Genomic DNA, 16,191 nt, shown 5'->3' with positions numbered 1-16,191 from the left:
ACAAATTTCTCTAAATAACTTGCAGTTGCAACCACAGGAACACTAGACTTGGATAGTCACCATGTTAAACTACAACATTTGTAACTCATTGCAACTTACCACAACTGACCACATCTAACTCTTTAGTTTTTATTAGTCTACAATAAAATGACTTGAACATGAACTAAGAACAAGTTCACCAACTTTTCTCACTAGGTGCTTTGTTAGGAACTCATTTTAGGTGAATAGCACACCAAAGTTCCAATACTTTCTAACTTGTGCATGAACATGTCTATTCCATTCTCTCCAAAGATGGTTGGGATCTATTGCATAGGGCATAAAAGTAGTGCCTATGTTGCCCCATTAGTATTAGGCCTTTTGAAAAAGCAAGTTGTAGAAATATTAACATGAGATTGTTGTGGAAGTTTTTTCATGCCCAAAATTTTCTTCCAACCCCACAATCATTAGATGACCTTGTGGACTATTCAAAAGTAGTCCTTGCCTTTTCAACTTTGTTTTTCAAAAAGACCTTAAGAGACAATAAGGCTTGGTGGGTTATGTGATTGGGACATTTTTACAAGTCTTCACATCATGTGCTAGTGACTTTGTCAAATGTCATTGAAATTCCCTCTCACCATTTTCATTCCCATAGATATTGCATTTTAGCTTGGGCTGATTAGGCACAAAGTTGCAACAAGTCCATGAAAAATTCCTTTCTTGTTGCATTATGAGTTAAACTAAAGCAAAAACAGAGGAGCATTAGGGTTAGTTGAAAAATATCCTACTCTTAACCCTAATCTAAAAATATTTGTTTAGGTTTAGGGTTTGCAAAAATAAACATAAAAAATTCCTAACCGTAATATTAGTAGGGTCAATAAAAATTTAAAAAGTCCTTAGCACTAACTCTAACCAATGTCTAACAATTGAAAAAATACCCCTAGCTTTAACCCTGAACGAAAAAAATTAGCTTAGAGTTCGGACTTAGGAGTGGTTAAGAAAAAGTTCAAAAATATGCTGATCCTAACTTTAAACTTAAAAAATTGTTTAGGGTAACTTGGTAAGATTTTAAACTTAAAAAACACTTGAAACTTAAGTAAATAAAAAAATTAGTTTAGGGTTAGGACTTAAGATTATTAAAAACATGGATTAGGGATAGGGGTTCATGTTTAAACGAAAAGTTCGAAGTTTAAACCCATATTAGTAGGTTTTTACGGTAACATTAAACCATAAACATTAGGGTTTAAACTTTAAAGTTAAATTTTGTTACTTTTAAACTTTAAGTTTAAACCCTAACACTAACACAAATGTTAAAACACTCTTATTTTGAACCAAATAAAAAAGAAGTGCTTATGGGCCTTACCTCTTCCATGTGGTAGTCTGAAGGTTAGAAGGATCTTGGAAATCTAAAAACAACAGAAATGACTTGCTCGAGGGTGTCCTTAATTGATTGATACCAACAATCCTTTGAATCCCAGATTTCCAAATTCTATAGTTCGCTTGTGCTTTTGGAAATATTCATTCTGTCGTTTAACCTGTAAAAATGAAGCAAAAGTGAAAAAAACCAGTTCTTATAAGTGAATGGAGGCAGTTTTCCAAAATTACCACCAAAAAATTGCAATTGTGGATTTTTCAATCAAAATCCTGTCTTCCTCAAAAAGAAAAGTAGCTCAGTTGACTCAGCACATTTGGTGTTGGGCAGCAATTAACTGCAGTTTATTCCTGGTTTTGGCATCTGACTTGGACAATTCATAATAGCACAAATTGCCGTGAACAATGATCTGCTACCTGAACTTCAAACTTCTAGAAATATATTGCTTATTAAGATAATCCTTATGACATATATGTGAAATTCTATTCATTTGGTTTAAATAATAATACGTGTTCCTGTCAACAATAATCTGCTACCTGTTGGGTTTCCTTTGTTTCCAAGACTATGGTAATATTCCAATTGTTACAATTCTACCTTCTGTTGATCCTTTGGATCCTCCAACTTCAATCATTAGACATTCTAAACATTTAATATCTGTTTTCATAAAAGTTTTTCTTAGACATTTTTGTGATATTACTTACTAGGAAAGGAAAAATATTTCATAATATTTATTGAAGTGTAAGTTTTGGTAAGATCTCTTTTCTGGCTGCCTTGCTGCAAATGGAATCTTAATATTGTCTAAAATCATGGACATATTTATATCTTTAAGCCTTTATCAAGATTCTGAATTCATATCTTGAACATAATGTTTTGTATAAGTTCAACTTCAACTCAATAAACTTTGGTTGTTTTAGCCATTTTTTTTTCCGGTACCTATTTTTTGATGGTTTTTCATTGATTATGAGATTTAATCTTTCTGATGGCTTTGCAGTTATATGAAGACGAAACATGTCTTTGTATTCTGGACATCAACCCCCTGAGCCACGGGTATGGCTGTAATTATAACTCTTGTAACGTAGAGGTACATGTTGCAATTTTAGAATTAAATAATATTTGTCTCTTGTGATTAAAATACAAAACCTAACCTGCAAAGCTCTTTAGAAATGAAACTTCTGTTTGATGCATGAATATTTATATTTCCAGTCATCCTCCACTGTAGCCTTTATATTTTCTGGGAATTTAAAGGAACTTACAAGGTAATTTTAAATACTCACTGAACAGCTCTTTAAATTATCTAGGAATTCCAAGAAACATACAAGGTAATTTTAAGTTCCCATTGAACAATACAATGTACAGAATAATATACACTGTGAAGTTCAAGAAGTATTTGAACTAATAATTTGATGGATTTTCTTGTTCGTTTCCACAATTCTAATGTAATAAGTAATTACTTGCTTATTAAGATAGTGTCATACTGATTCATATTTTTAGAGAATGGGGATTACATCCACAGCAACGTTTTTTTTTTTGATTGGTAAGAGGTTTGTTTTGTATTACTTTTCAAAAAATATACAATAATGTTTTCAATTTTGTCTAGCCACCAACAATCCATCTACAAAAAAATTCTACCATCCACAGTACAAAATTTCCTTTGCTACCACAGACCATGACACTACTATTCACCTAATATATACGTCATTTACATCCAACCCATGTCCACATTCGTTTAAACATAATTTACAGATTCTACCACTACTTATAAACAAAAATATACTAAGTTTCTTTTTTTTTCTTCTTTGTCTGTGGCTGTGTGCTCCAGTAGTCTTTCTTGTTGAACTGCAGTCGCTTCCTCCCTGTTGACTTCCCCTTAGTGCCACCAGCCCTCACCTCTGCTTCCTTGTCTCATAGGTATTCTTTTAATAAATTACACCCAATTAGTGCCTTTGCCCAATGATCTTCCTTATCACATGATGTACCCCAAATCAAGAAGGGACCCAATGGAGGAGTGAATTCAGTGACATGGAGCCAATCTCCTTTGGGCACCACAAAACCCTCTCCAGGTTTGGCAATTGCAATGAATGCGCTGACTCCCTAGCACCATTCATGAGCCACTCTTTGATACACTCCTTTGATACACTCTTTCACGAGCCAATAAGCTCCGTTCTTACTGCCCAATTCTAAGCACCATGCCAAAAACATTGAAGCCACATCAATGTTCATCCTATATTTGTATTCCGCTGCCAAATACTCCTCACCCAACATCATTTTCACCACCTGAAGAAACTTCGGGTTCTCAATCTTGAAAATATTATTCAATCTATCCTCAGTAGTTTCCCCCCCAAACGCAAGCATTTGCTTCCTTGTTTGCAGAGAGAAATTGGCTTCCATTCTGCACACTTATCTCTCGGTCCTTCGCAACTGTTGCTTTCCAAATTGTGGTGAGAATGCCATCTTTCCACCTCCATAAAACCTCTCCCACATGAATCAACTGTCTCAGGAGTACCATCACATTCAATGGATTGTCTTCCCATAATATTTCTTCTGTACCTCTCCGTCCTTGAAATTCACCTCTCTCAAATCTTCTCAAATCTCATCCTTGCCAGTCTTAAATACGAATGCCCACTTAGACAAAGCATCCGACACTTCATTTCACTCTCTCAATGTATGCGTGATTTTGAAATTTTGAAAGGAATTTGGTTTTTGTCCAATTATTTAATTAATTTATATAATTTCAACACTTGCATTTCATCTTTGATTATTGCATTAGTAGTAATTTGTGAATCACCCTCCAAGTGAATCTTTGAGACTGATAATTTTCTAACCATGTTTATGGCAAGCAAAGCAACTTTCACTTTGGCTTTGTTATTGGTCCCATCTTCGAGCTTCTGAGCACTCATGCCAGAATGTTTCCCGACCAATCTTGAGCTACACATTTGGCCCCTGATGGTCCTGGATTACCTTTGGATGCCCTGTCAAAGTTTATTTTAATCCATCCCTCAGGTTTAATCCACTCAACCACTCTTTTCTCATTGCAAGATGGATGAACCCAGTTTAGCCCATTAACAAGCACATCCACAACATTGTTGTGTGCTTATAATAGCATTTACATTTTCTCATCAATTGGACTAATGAAACAAATCTTTGATGCTATAAATGGAATTGTCATGGTACAAATATTTCACTTGCCATTTAGTCTGTGAAGTCTGATGTATTGTTACAAAATGAAATTTACTGAAATTATTCACAGTTCTAGATATGCAAGTTGTGCTTATACAATGATCCCCGTTTTGTACATTCATTGAGAATTTTACTAAGCTTTTTATGTCTCTATATATCTAACCATCAATATACCCAATTTCCAGGTGTTTTTTGTATGGGTAGTTAATTCAGCAATTTGGGCCTTTGTTATAAACATGTCAAGTCATCAACAGTGTTTTCTGTTGTCATTTTATGACACCCTTGGTCCAATAGTGAGAACTGATAAGAGATATGTTCCATGGACCAGCGCTGCCCCAGTTGATCAAGGAGAAAAGCAATATGAAGTGTGAAGTGTTGCCTTGTCCGGAGGAAGTTCCTCCCTTGGCCTTTTCTTCCTTTCCCGGAACTCTGGAACCCCGAGGTTCCCAAGTTCTTCCCTTGGCCTCTCCTATTTCCTTCTTTCGGAACTCCGGAACCTCGAGGTTCCAAAGTTCCTTCCTTTGCTGCCTCTTTTCGTGAAACTACGGAACCTCGAGCTTGCGAAGTTCCTCTCCTTCGTTCCTATTTTTTTTTGGTCTTCTCTCCGAAATTCTGAGGTTCCGAAGTTCCTTCTTTTCTTCTCCCCTTTCTCGGAACCTTGAGGTTCCAAAGTTCCTTTGTGCAGTTCCCCGGAACTCTGAAACCTGGAGGTTCCGAAGTTCCCTTCCCTTGCCTTCCCCGAAACTCTGAAACCTCGAGGTTCCGGAGTTCCCTCCTAGCCTTTCTTCCTTCTTTTCAGAACTCTGGAACCTTGAGGTTCCGAAGTTCTTTTCCTTGCTTCCCCTTCTTCTCTTTGGGACTCCGGAACCCCGAGGTTCTGAAGTTCCTTCCCCCTTTGCCTTCTCTCTCTAGTTCCTCTGGAACTCTATCCCAGAACTCCGTAACCTCGAGGTTCCGAGGTTCTTTCCTTAGCCTTTCGAAGTTACTTGTTAGAATCCTTCTCCCCTCTTGACACTTAACCTCCATACATGCTTTTGGGTCACTCATGCCACTGAAGTTGTGCATCTCTTGGGTATTTTAGTTGATTCCTTGTGCCATTTCAGTAGGGAGAGGAACAATCTCTTCTTGGTGCATCACCTCCTTTTATTTCAAGCATTCTCTCTTCCCTTTACCTCTGCACTTTGTTAGGATAGGCTTAGGAGTTAGTTTTGAAGTGTTGAGTTGGTTCAACACCTGCACCTGGATTGAGAAGGAAGCCGACCTTCTCCGGAGATTCAACCCCCTTGCGTAAGGTCCCACACTTCGGGGTTGTTTCCATGTTTCACAAGGTTGCTGAGTTGATAGCTCAGCAAGGGTGCAAGCTTTTGTGATAACAGTTTTTGGCATGCTCGGTGGGACTTCATTCGATTCACATACTAAGGATTCAGTGCTATTCTTAGTATCTCAGCCTTTAGAGGGAATCATCTTCAAGCGCTTTGTGAGTTTGCTTACTTGCTGAACCCCAAAACTTTGAGCTTTTCGTTACTAGTCGCTGAATTTCGGACCCCCGGAGCTCCGAGCTCCTGAGTTCTCTCAACCTTGCAACTTTGGAGTCCCCAGGTTCCGAACTCCCGCACTTCCTCACTCTAGAACCCCGAGGTTTCGAGGTGCCGAAGTGGTCATACTCCGCAACTCCAGACCTCCGAACTTTCGAGGTCGGTTGCGGATTTCATGCCCAAAATTCATACAAGAGTGTCTTCTAGAGGCAGTTTCCAATTCATAGAGCTCCCATCTGTAGTCCTAGAAGGCAGAGAGGTAGACCTTCATTATCTCCAGTTAGGGAGGTCAGGGTTGTAAACATTCCATCTCCCAGGTCTCATTCTACCCCTCCATTTACAAGACCATTACTATCAAGGGCTCCCACCACTCATATCAATAGACCATTGTTTCACATGGCAAGAAATCAGGTTTTTGTTACCTTCAATGGGGGTAGTCCCCTTATTTTGACTCAATGGAATGACATATGAGTGGCTGCGTTGAAGAGTATACCATACTTCACTGGTGAAACAACTACTACACCCATTGAGCACATTCAAGACATTGCAAACATCTGCTCCGTCCATAATATCACTCAGGATGATGTTGCTGTTAGACTCTTAGCCACATCTTTGAAAGGCAAAACTTTGTAGTGGTATAGAGGGTTGCCGTCTAGCTCCATTCACAATTGGGATGAATTGGGGGAGAGGTTGTGCAACCGTTTCGAAGACAAAAGTGATCACCTATCACTTGTGGAGCAATTGACTATGATCAAGAGGGCACCCCACGAGTCATGGGAGATTTCAATTTCAGATTCTATAAGACATGGAATAGAATTCCTGCTCTAGTGAAGCCATCTCCAAATCATGCCTTCTTGTATTATCTTAGAGCTCGCAACAACGATATAGTTGTCATGGTACAATCAATGGGTGGAGCCTCTCTACCTGGTGCATATGATATAGGCATAAGAGCAGAAAAATGTTTGATTTGGGTTGGGAAGATAGCTCCAAGGCCTCCAATGCCCCTCTTCCCAGAAGCTCCTACTCAACAACCCACCTTGCCTCCTATCCCAATGGCTCCTGCAGGGCAATCATCCACACCCTCTACATCCTCCAATGAGCTCCATGAGGTCAAGGCTCTACTGCAAAACTTTGGCAATGAATTGGTGGCACTAAAAAGACAACAAACCCAGGTTAGAAGACCTTACCAAGCACAAGGTCAGAATTATCAGCAAAATAGGCCATCCTTTCAAGGGCAAAACTAATGGAGCAATGCCAAGCCGTTGAATAGCGTGAACCCCACAACCGCAAGCAACTCAAAGGCGATAGTTCCAATGCAAAATAACCTCGCCTAAGAGCAAGATTGGTGTCAACCATGCAATCAGCCACACAACCAAGGTGCATGCTAAAATGGAGGGTTTGTCCGAACTTTAGTAGTGCAAGATGAGCCGACCACTTCTAGCCAACAATATGACCCAAATCAGCCTAGTGTTGGCACTGAGGCCCACTTACAAGGAGATTCTACCTTCGTCAATTGGCAGGAGGCAGAATTTTGTGGTTTGAACCAAACAAATGGTGAGTCCATGCTGTAGTATGCAAGGTCAAAGAAGAGAGCCATGGAGGCTGCCTCACCTTCAACATCAACCCAAGCTCCAACACCCAAGGTAGTCATCAATGATACAAGCCAAAGTACCATGCAAGGGAACAAGAAGCAGGAGGAGGCCCAAGTCGTCCAAAGAGCAAAGGCAGACCTTTTAGCCTCAAAGGGGCCTCTAAAGTCAGCTGGTGTTCCTTTCAACATAGTTGATCAAATGAAGAAGGCTGACCTCAACGTAACTATGTGGGAGGCCCTTTCAATCCCATCTCAAAGGGATTTGCTTAAAGAGGCACTGAAGGATGTCAATCAGTCAGGAGATGAGGCAACAGTCAACAGAAAGGCAGTCTCCACCAGCTTGGTGCAACCCAAGGAGGAAGAAGATTCAAGAAAAATCAGCAAGCCTCCCCCTTTCTATCTCTTCTTAATTATAGGAGACAATTTGGTTCACAACTGCATGATAGATTCAGGAGCTAGTAGCTCAGTCATGCCCAAGAAGGTAGCTGATCTTCTTGGCATAGAATACGAACCTGTGACCAAAGGGGTGGTCCAATTAGATGGCACTTCTATTTAGACAGTAGGGATGGTGAAAAATTTGAAGTTAACCTTGCATGCATGCCCTGGTTGCACTGTCTTGCAAGACATATCAATCATCGACCTCCTGCCTTCTTTGCCATCTTTGCCATCTGCCTGTCTAGTGACTTCACAGCCAAGATAGGTGGCTACCTGTCTTCTGATTGGTCCCATATGCTATTTCGAACAAGGTATGGTACCAAGGTCACCATAAGGGCAGAATCCATTGCCCAAAACCACATAGAACCCTACACCCCTTGCCCTATAAACATGAGTTGCACTTTACATGAAGAGGGGGAGGAGTGTACTGTCCGTGAGCCTACCACTCTTTTGCAAAAAGTTCCTGATTGCTTGCTGGACGAATGGGGCCAATGCTTTTCAGTTTGATCCATTAGCTGAGAATGAAGAGACTAGGCTTAGCACCTATTGTATCCATGAAGAGGATACTCCTATCCCTAACCTCATCAAGACACAAGGAGACTCAGAGGGGTTATGGAACATGTTTTTTGATGGTTCAAGAAACAAGAATGGTGTAGGTGCCGGTGTGATGCTTGTTTCTCCTGAGCAGGAGAAATACTTCTTCTCTTTTAGGCTTCAGTTTGGTTGTACCAACAATGTCGTTGAGTATGAAGCCTTGATCCAAGGTCTCCAACTTGCACAAAGCAGAAAGATCAGATCTTTGCAAGTATTTGGAGATAGTGAGTTGGTTGTTAAACACATCCGAGCCCAAAGTGTAGCAAAGAACAACCTACTCAAATCATACAATGGTTTGGGATTTGATTGAAGGATTCAAGGTCTTCAATATTCAAAGCATTCCTAGAAGTCAGAACAAGCATGTTGATAGGCTTGTAGCGGTTGGTGCTCAATTCGACATACCAACACATGTTGCAAGTGAGAAGGAGCAACACATCAAGCTTGTTGTGAGGCCTGCTGTCCCAGACAATCAAGTAAACTGGCAAGTGTTTGAAAGCGATCAACAGATCGTCAACTTCTTGCAAAATGAAGCAAAGTTTTCTGTTAAAAATCAGCCTAAGTTGCAAGACCAATATGGAGATCAAATTATGCAGCTCAACTCCAACAAGTTGCCTAAAGGTCTAGTTACCTTGGAAGGCATTTTCAACTCGGATGATCAGTTGAAGAAGAAGGTGAACTTGGCTGCAAAGAGGGGTGATTACAAGCCAATTGCTGTCGCCGAAGGTAGGTCCTTAAACTTGGGCAAGGTGTGTTCCTCCACCGAACAAGAGGCCTTTGTTGAGCTTTGTCAAAAATACGATGACATAGTTGCTTGGACCTATGAAGATTTGAAGGGTTTTGACCCTAGCTTAGCACAACATACCATAGAGCTAAACACGGATGCAAAGTCAGTTAGACAAAAGCGAAGGCCAATAAACCCCAAGATTGAGCCACTAATGAGGAAGGAGTTGACCAAGCTCATAGAAGCCAGTATCATCTTCCCTATCAAGCACTCCTCTTGGGTGGCCAACCTTGTCCCTGTAAGGAAGAGGAATGGGGAAATCAGGCTATGTGTAGACTTTAGGGATCTCAATAGAGCCTCCCTCAAGGATCATTGTCCCCTTCCCTCTATGGAGCAGATTCTACAAAAGGTCAGTGGCTCAGAAAGATTTTCATTCTTGGATGGGTATTCAGGCTACAATTAGATCTTGGCCCAAGAATCAGACCAATACAAGACTGCATTTACTACTAAGTGGGGTAGATATGCTTATTGTAAAATGCCCTTTGGGCTAACCAATGCAGGTGCCACGTTCCAAAGAGCGATGGACATGGCTTTCAAGGGTGTATTAGCAAAGTTTGTGCTTGTATACCTTGATGACATAACTGTTTATTTGAAGCATGCAACTGACCATCTTGGTCATCTTGAGCAAGTGTTCATGAAATGCAAAGAGTATGGTGTGTCCTTGAATCCTAGCAAGTGTGTATTTGCTACTGATCAAGGAAGATTGCTAGGACACATCGTATCCAAGGAGGGTTTGACCATTGATCCAGAGCGAGTGGATGCTATTCTTTCTCTTCCACTCCCTAGTCACAATAAAGGATTGCAAAGTTTCCTTGGTAGGATCAACTTTGTGAGGAGGTTCATTCCCAACCTTACCACCATGGTAAGACCCCTCACTTCCATGTTGAAGAAAAACTTGGCTTTCAATTGGACCAAGGAGGGAAGGGCCAGTTTCGAAGAGATCAAACAAGCAATTGCTCAGGCCCCTAGCCTTGTCAATCCTAATTATGAAAGGGATTTTATCCTCTATACCTTCGGAGGAGAATCCAGCATCTCAATTGTCCTAACACAGCTGAACGATGACAATTTGGAGCAACCTTTTGCTTTCTTTAGTGAGGGGCTAAAGGACTATGAGCTTAAGTATAGCTATGTAGAGAAGCAAGTCCTCACTGCTGTAAGGGCATTAAAAACGTTTAGACACGTTGTCCAACAACAGGATCCAACACTTAATTCCGCATGCAAGTGTCCAAGATTTCCTTCTAAACAAGGACATCAGTGAGAAGAGGGCTGGGTGGATAACCAAGCTCATGGGAGTATGATATCAACATCAAGATCACTAAGCTTGTAAGAGGCAGGGGCCTATGTGAACAACTTGTCTCATCTTCTGAGACTACTTCAGAGGTCGCCCTTGTGTTACAAGAGGATCAACCAACGGACAACAACACTCAATTCAGTTGGGTAAGTGACATGACCACCTTCTTAATGGAAGGTAGATACCCCCAAGGTCTGGACCAGACCAAAAGAAGACACTTCAGGTTGCAGTCCATTCCCATGTCTTAGTGAGTGGCACTCTTTTCCGAAAAGACTCTAATGGAGTCTTACTAAGATGCATCGAGCAAAACCAAGTCAGCAGATTGCTAGAGGAATTTCATGATGTCTCTTCAGGGGGCCACTTCTCTGCAAGGACTACGATTGTCAAAATAATGAGGGCTGGTTGTTACTGGCCATCCTTATTCAGTGACTCACTTAAATGGGTGAAGAATTGCAAGAAATGTGCTCTCTTCTTTGGGAAGAAAAGACTAGCTGCACTACCTCTTCACCCCATCCAAGCAGATCAACTGTTCACCTAATGGGGTTTAGACTTCATTGGCATGATAAACCCACCTTCTAGTGCTGGCCATAAGTGGATCTTGGCCACAACAAATTACTTCACTAGGTGGACAAAGGCAGTCCCATTGAGGGATGCCACTGAGGCCTCAGTATCAGAATTCTTTGAGGGAATTGTGACAAGATTCAACGTTCCCTCCATCATATTAGACAATGCCAGGGCATTTGTTGGAACCCAAATCAGTTCTTGGGCAGTTAAGCATGGCGTATACTTGAAGACATCATCCAACTATTACCCTCAGGGTAACAACTTAGCTGAATCTTCCAACAAGAACATCATCAGTATAGTTAAAAGGACAATTGAAGACAATCAGAGGGCATGTCATACTAAGTTGAGGACAGCCTTATGGGCTGATAGGATCACACCCAAGAGGGCGATTGGTAACTCCCCTTTCATGCTAGTATATGACAAGGAAGCAAGACTCGCAACTTCCCTAGAGTTACCCTCTCTTGAACTAGCACATCAACTGGAAATAATAGAGAATGATGCCATGACAGTAAGGCTAGCAGAGCTGATGGAGCTAGAGGAGGTTAGAAGTTGGAGGAGGTTAGAAGTTGGGCTATGCATACACTTGAGACTCATCAAGGGCAGGTCAAGAAAGTTTTTGACAAAAAGGCGACTAATAGGGTCTTCAAAGAGGTAGATCTAGTTCTCAAGTGGGATGCTATCTGGAGTGGCCCATATGTCATCACTAGTTGCAAGAAGGCCAATGCATTTCATCTCTCCAGGCTTGATGACGAAGTTCTTCCAATCCCAGTAAATGGGATTCATCTCAAGACCTGCTTCTAAAGAGGGTGTTGATGACTATGTAAATATTAGACTAGAGGTTGTTTTGATTTCACAAGTGCTTATGCACATGCCACATTCTCGTTAAGAGGGTGTGCGCTCTAGTTTTCAGTTTTCCTCTAAGTGCTGGCACACACATGTTTGGTTCTTTCGATTAGTGCCCAATGGATGCTTTAAGTCTTCTGGACTTTATGCTTAGTAGGCAAGCATCTCGCAAAAATCGCCAAAAATGTTATCATTTTATGACACCCTTGGTCCATCAGTGAGAACCAATCAGAGATATGTTCCATGGACCAGCACTACCTCAATTGATCAAGGAGAAAAACAATATGAAGTGTGAAGTGTTGCCTTGTCCAGAGGAAGTTCTGCCCTTGGCCTTTTCTTCCTTTCCTGGAACCCCGAGATTCCGAAGTTCTTCCCTTGGCCTCTCCTGTTTCCTTCTCTCGGAAGTTCCTTCCCTTGCTGCCTCTTTACCCGGAACTACAGAACCCCGAGCTTCCGAAGTTCCTCTCCTTCTTTCCTGAACTTCGGAACCCAGAGGTTCTCTGGGTTCCGAAGTTCCCTTCCCTTGCCTTCCTTGGAACTCCGGAACCCCGAGGTTCCGAAGTTCCCTCCTAGTCTTTCTTCCCTCTTTTCTGAACTCCAAAACCTTGAGGTTTCGATGTTCTCTTCCTTGCTTCCCCTTCTTCTCTCCGGAACTTGGGAACCCCTTGCCCCTTTGCCTTCTCTCTCTAGTTTTTGCGGAACTCCGGAACCCCGAGGTTCCGAAGTTCTTTCCTTAGCCTTTTGAAGTTCTTTGGAACTCCGAAACCTCGAGGTTTCGAAGTTCCTTGCTCGTTCCCTTGTCTTCCTCACTTTGGGAGTCTGAGCTTCCAAAGTCTCCGAACTTCCCTCCGACTGGCGACACTTCCGGATGGCATGATCGACACTCAAGGCTTTAAATGTTCCGACAGTTTTGCACTTTCTTTTGTGGAGCCACAAGGGTGCATTAAATGTTTTTGGCAGGATTTCCATCAAGGGAGGTACGGGGCCATGCTTGGCGACTTATGTCATGTCTGACTTTGGAAGGTTAGTCAATCCACCTTCTCAGGATTGCCCTTTGTGGGTATGGCTAGGTTGCTTGCATGTACAAGTCAAGTGCATGCACTTCCCTGCATTTCCAAACTGACATGCAGGGGTCATGATCACCCTTGTAACCATTTTTTCTATATAAAGGCTGTTAAGCCTCATTGTAAAGGGTTCTCTCCCTACTGCCTTGAGCTTTCCTAGGCTCTTTCTCTTCTCTTGAAGACTTGTAATCATTTTTGCATTTCTGTAACTGTAAGATTGGCCTTTGGCCCTTGAATGAATTGAAATTACATTCTTGCCTTCTTTCAACTTATGCATGTTGTGTATGTTTCCTTACCTTCATCATATGTGTATGTTTTGTGGCTCTTCTCTGCATATATGCTGTGTTAACTTGTTTCCTGAGTGTGACTTGTGGGAATTCTAACCTCCATACATGCATTTGGGTCACTCATGCAATTGAAGTTGTGCATCTCTTGGGTAATTTAGTTGATTCCTTGTGCCATTTCGGTAGGGAGAGGAACAATCTCTTCTTGGTGCATCACCTACTTTTATTTCAAGCGTTCTCTCTTCCCTTTACCTCTGCACTTTGTTAGGATAGGCTTAGGAGTTAGTTTTGAAGTGTTGAGTTGGTTCAACACCTGAACCTGGATTGAGAAGGAAGCCGACCTTCTCCGGAGACTCAACCCCCTTGCGCAAGGTTCCACACTTCGGGGTTGTTTCCTTGTTTCACAAGGTTGTTGAGTTGATAGCTCAGCAAGGGTGCAAGCTTTTGTGATAACATTTTCCTGAAACAAAATATGTTTCTTAATGTATTTAGAAATCTGAGAAAGCAATGTTTGATATGATTTTGTGTATCAATTACTTGAAATCATATTTCATTATGGTATATCTGAACCCACCAATGACAATGTTTAATACTACAACAGATGCTCAGTCATAAGTGTGTCTGCCAATTGAAACAAAAATATGTTACTTGATGTATTTAGAGATCTGAGGAAACAGTGTTTATATTCATTTTGTGCATCAAAAACTTGAAAATATATTGCATAAACAACTATGAATTTATTTTTCCAAGTGTATCTGAACCCACCAATGTTTAATATTACAATAGATGCCTAGTCATCAAGGTTGTCTTCCAGCTGAAACAAAACATGTTAATTGATGTATTTAGAGATCCGAGATCAGTGTTTGTATGCATTTTGTGCATCAAAAACTTGAAATCATATTTTATTAACTATTATGAATCTATTTTGTAAAGCATATATGAACCCACCATTGACAATGCTTAATATTACAATAGACTCCCCTCAAAGGCTAAAACTTCTCAATTTGAAATGCTGAAATGTTGAAGTTATTTGTTCAACCTAACGAGCCGATGAAAATCACTTGTAAGCAAAACAGCTATTGTAAATGTTATTGCAATTTCCAATTTAAAGAACAAGTAATATGCAAGATGGTGTATTTAAAATTTTGATATTATAACTATGACAATAATATTGTTATCTTTCTTTTGCTGCAGGTAAGGAGGATGAACATGTATCGATTTCAATGTCATCTCCTTTCTTTTGAATGATGTATATATAGTAAGGTTGCCACGATCAAGTGGCAACTTGATCGGACATGTCTTTTAGACATGTCCGACCAAGATGTCACTTGGTCGTGACTCTTACCAACAGCAACCGATCCACTCGGTGATAACTAATTGGTGCTAGTGTAAATGATAACAAGTCTGTAAACATACCCGATAATGAATCGGTATCATTGCAAATGATAACAGATCAATAATCACACCCGATAGTGAATCGGTGTCATTGTAAATGATATCAGATTGTTAAACACACCTGATAGTGAATCGGTGTCATTGTAAATGATAACAGATTGTTAAACACACCCGATAGTGAATCAGTGTCAAAGTAAATAAGCATGATAACTTAATTGCATTAGATCGACGGTTAACTTTGTTAAGCAAGTCGTCGATCTAATTCATCTTTATCAATGTCAATATTATAATCATGATCAATGTTATAATCTGATAAACATATTCAGTTCGGAAAGCATAAATCAGATAATCTAATAGCATAGATGAGTAAACCAAAACATAATAGAGGAGATTAACAGGTAAGGAAAGTCTTATCTTGCAGAAGCTACTAATGCATTAACACTCCCTCTTAGCTTTGGAAGATAGATAAAGTAACCTGCATCACATTTCTTTTCCATAATGTCAGTCTCCAATAATATATATCATCTATTCATATGATATGAAGTACCATAGGGACATAAGATACAAATATAAAACATTACTCTAAGTATGTGACATAGAGTATCACCTAAAAGATTCATCATTTCATTATGACAAGATATCACTTGAACACGTGATATCAGTATTGCCTAAACACGCAATCCTTAAGGATAATCATAAATTCTCATTTTATCCAAGTTGTGGTATGTGCAAAAAACACCTTATACAAATGTCATATCACCTAATCACATGATATGAAGTATCATCTAGACACATGATACAAATGTCCATCACGTCAATCTTGTGATGACAAGATATCACCTAAGCACGTGATATCAGTATTGCCTAAACATGCAATACTTAAGGATAATTGTATGAGAAAGATTTAAATTCTCATCTTATCCAAGTTGTGGTATGTGTGCTAACACTTCATATGAATGTTTTACCACAACACAATCATGGCTTCATCCATGATCCACCAGAGATCCACCATGATAACTGGTTTGGACATTATAAGATCGTCACCTTATAATGTCTCCATACAAGTGTTCATTATCTTGAGAGATCGTCACCTCTTAGATATGAACCTAGGGGATAAAATCCAAAATGTCCTGTCATGACAAAGAAGTTTACACATTAAACATGCAAATACAGATTACAAAGCAAATTACCTTTCTATCATACCTAAACCTTTTCTGAAGTGATCAACCTTCACTCTGAAAGAGGTTTGGCTAGAATATCTGCAGTTTGATCTCCAAGGGAAAACCCTC

General features: G+C 40.3%; 1 protein-coding gene across 2 annotated transcripts in view; it reads left to right on the top strand.

Moving 5' to 3' along the window:
• The window catches only part of LOC131061613 (adenylylsulfatase HINT3), a 117,647-nt gene that overhangs the window by 31,302 nt on the left and 70,154 nt on the right, over positions 1-16,191 (top strand). For both annotated transcript variants that reach the window (XM_057995386.2, XM_057995385.2), the window contains exon 2: positions 2,340-2,395. In XM_057995386.2, coding sequence (XP_057851369.1) covers positions 2,340-2,395 — 56 coding nt within the window. The remainder of the gene's footprint in view (positions 1-2,339; positions 2,396-16,191) is intronic.

This window comes from Cryptomeria japonica, chromosome 4, assembly GCF_030272615.1.
Source record: "Cryptomeria japonica chromosome 4, Sugi_1.0, whole genome shotgun sequence".
Classification (NCBI taxonomy): domain Eukaryota; kingdom Viridiplantae; phylum Streptophyta; class Pinopsida; order Cupressales; family Cupressaceae; genus Cryptomeria; species Cryptomeria japonica.
Note: the sequence above shows the minus strand (reverse complement) of the source record. Positions and strands in the feature narration are given on the sequence as shown.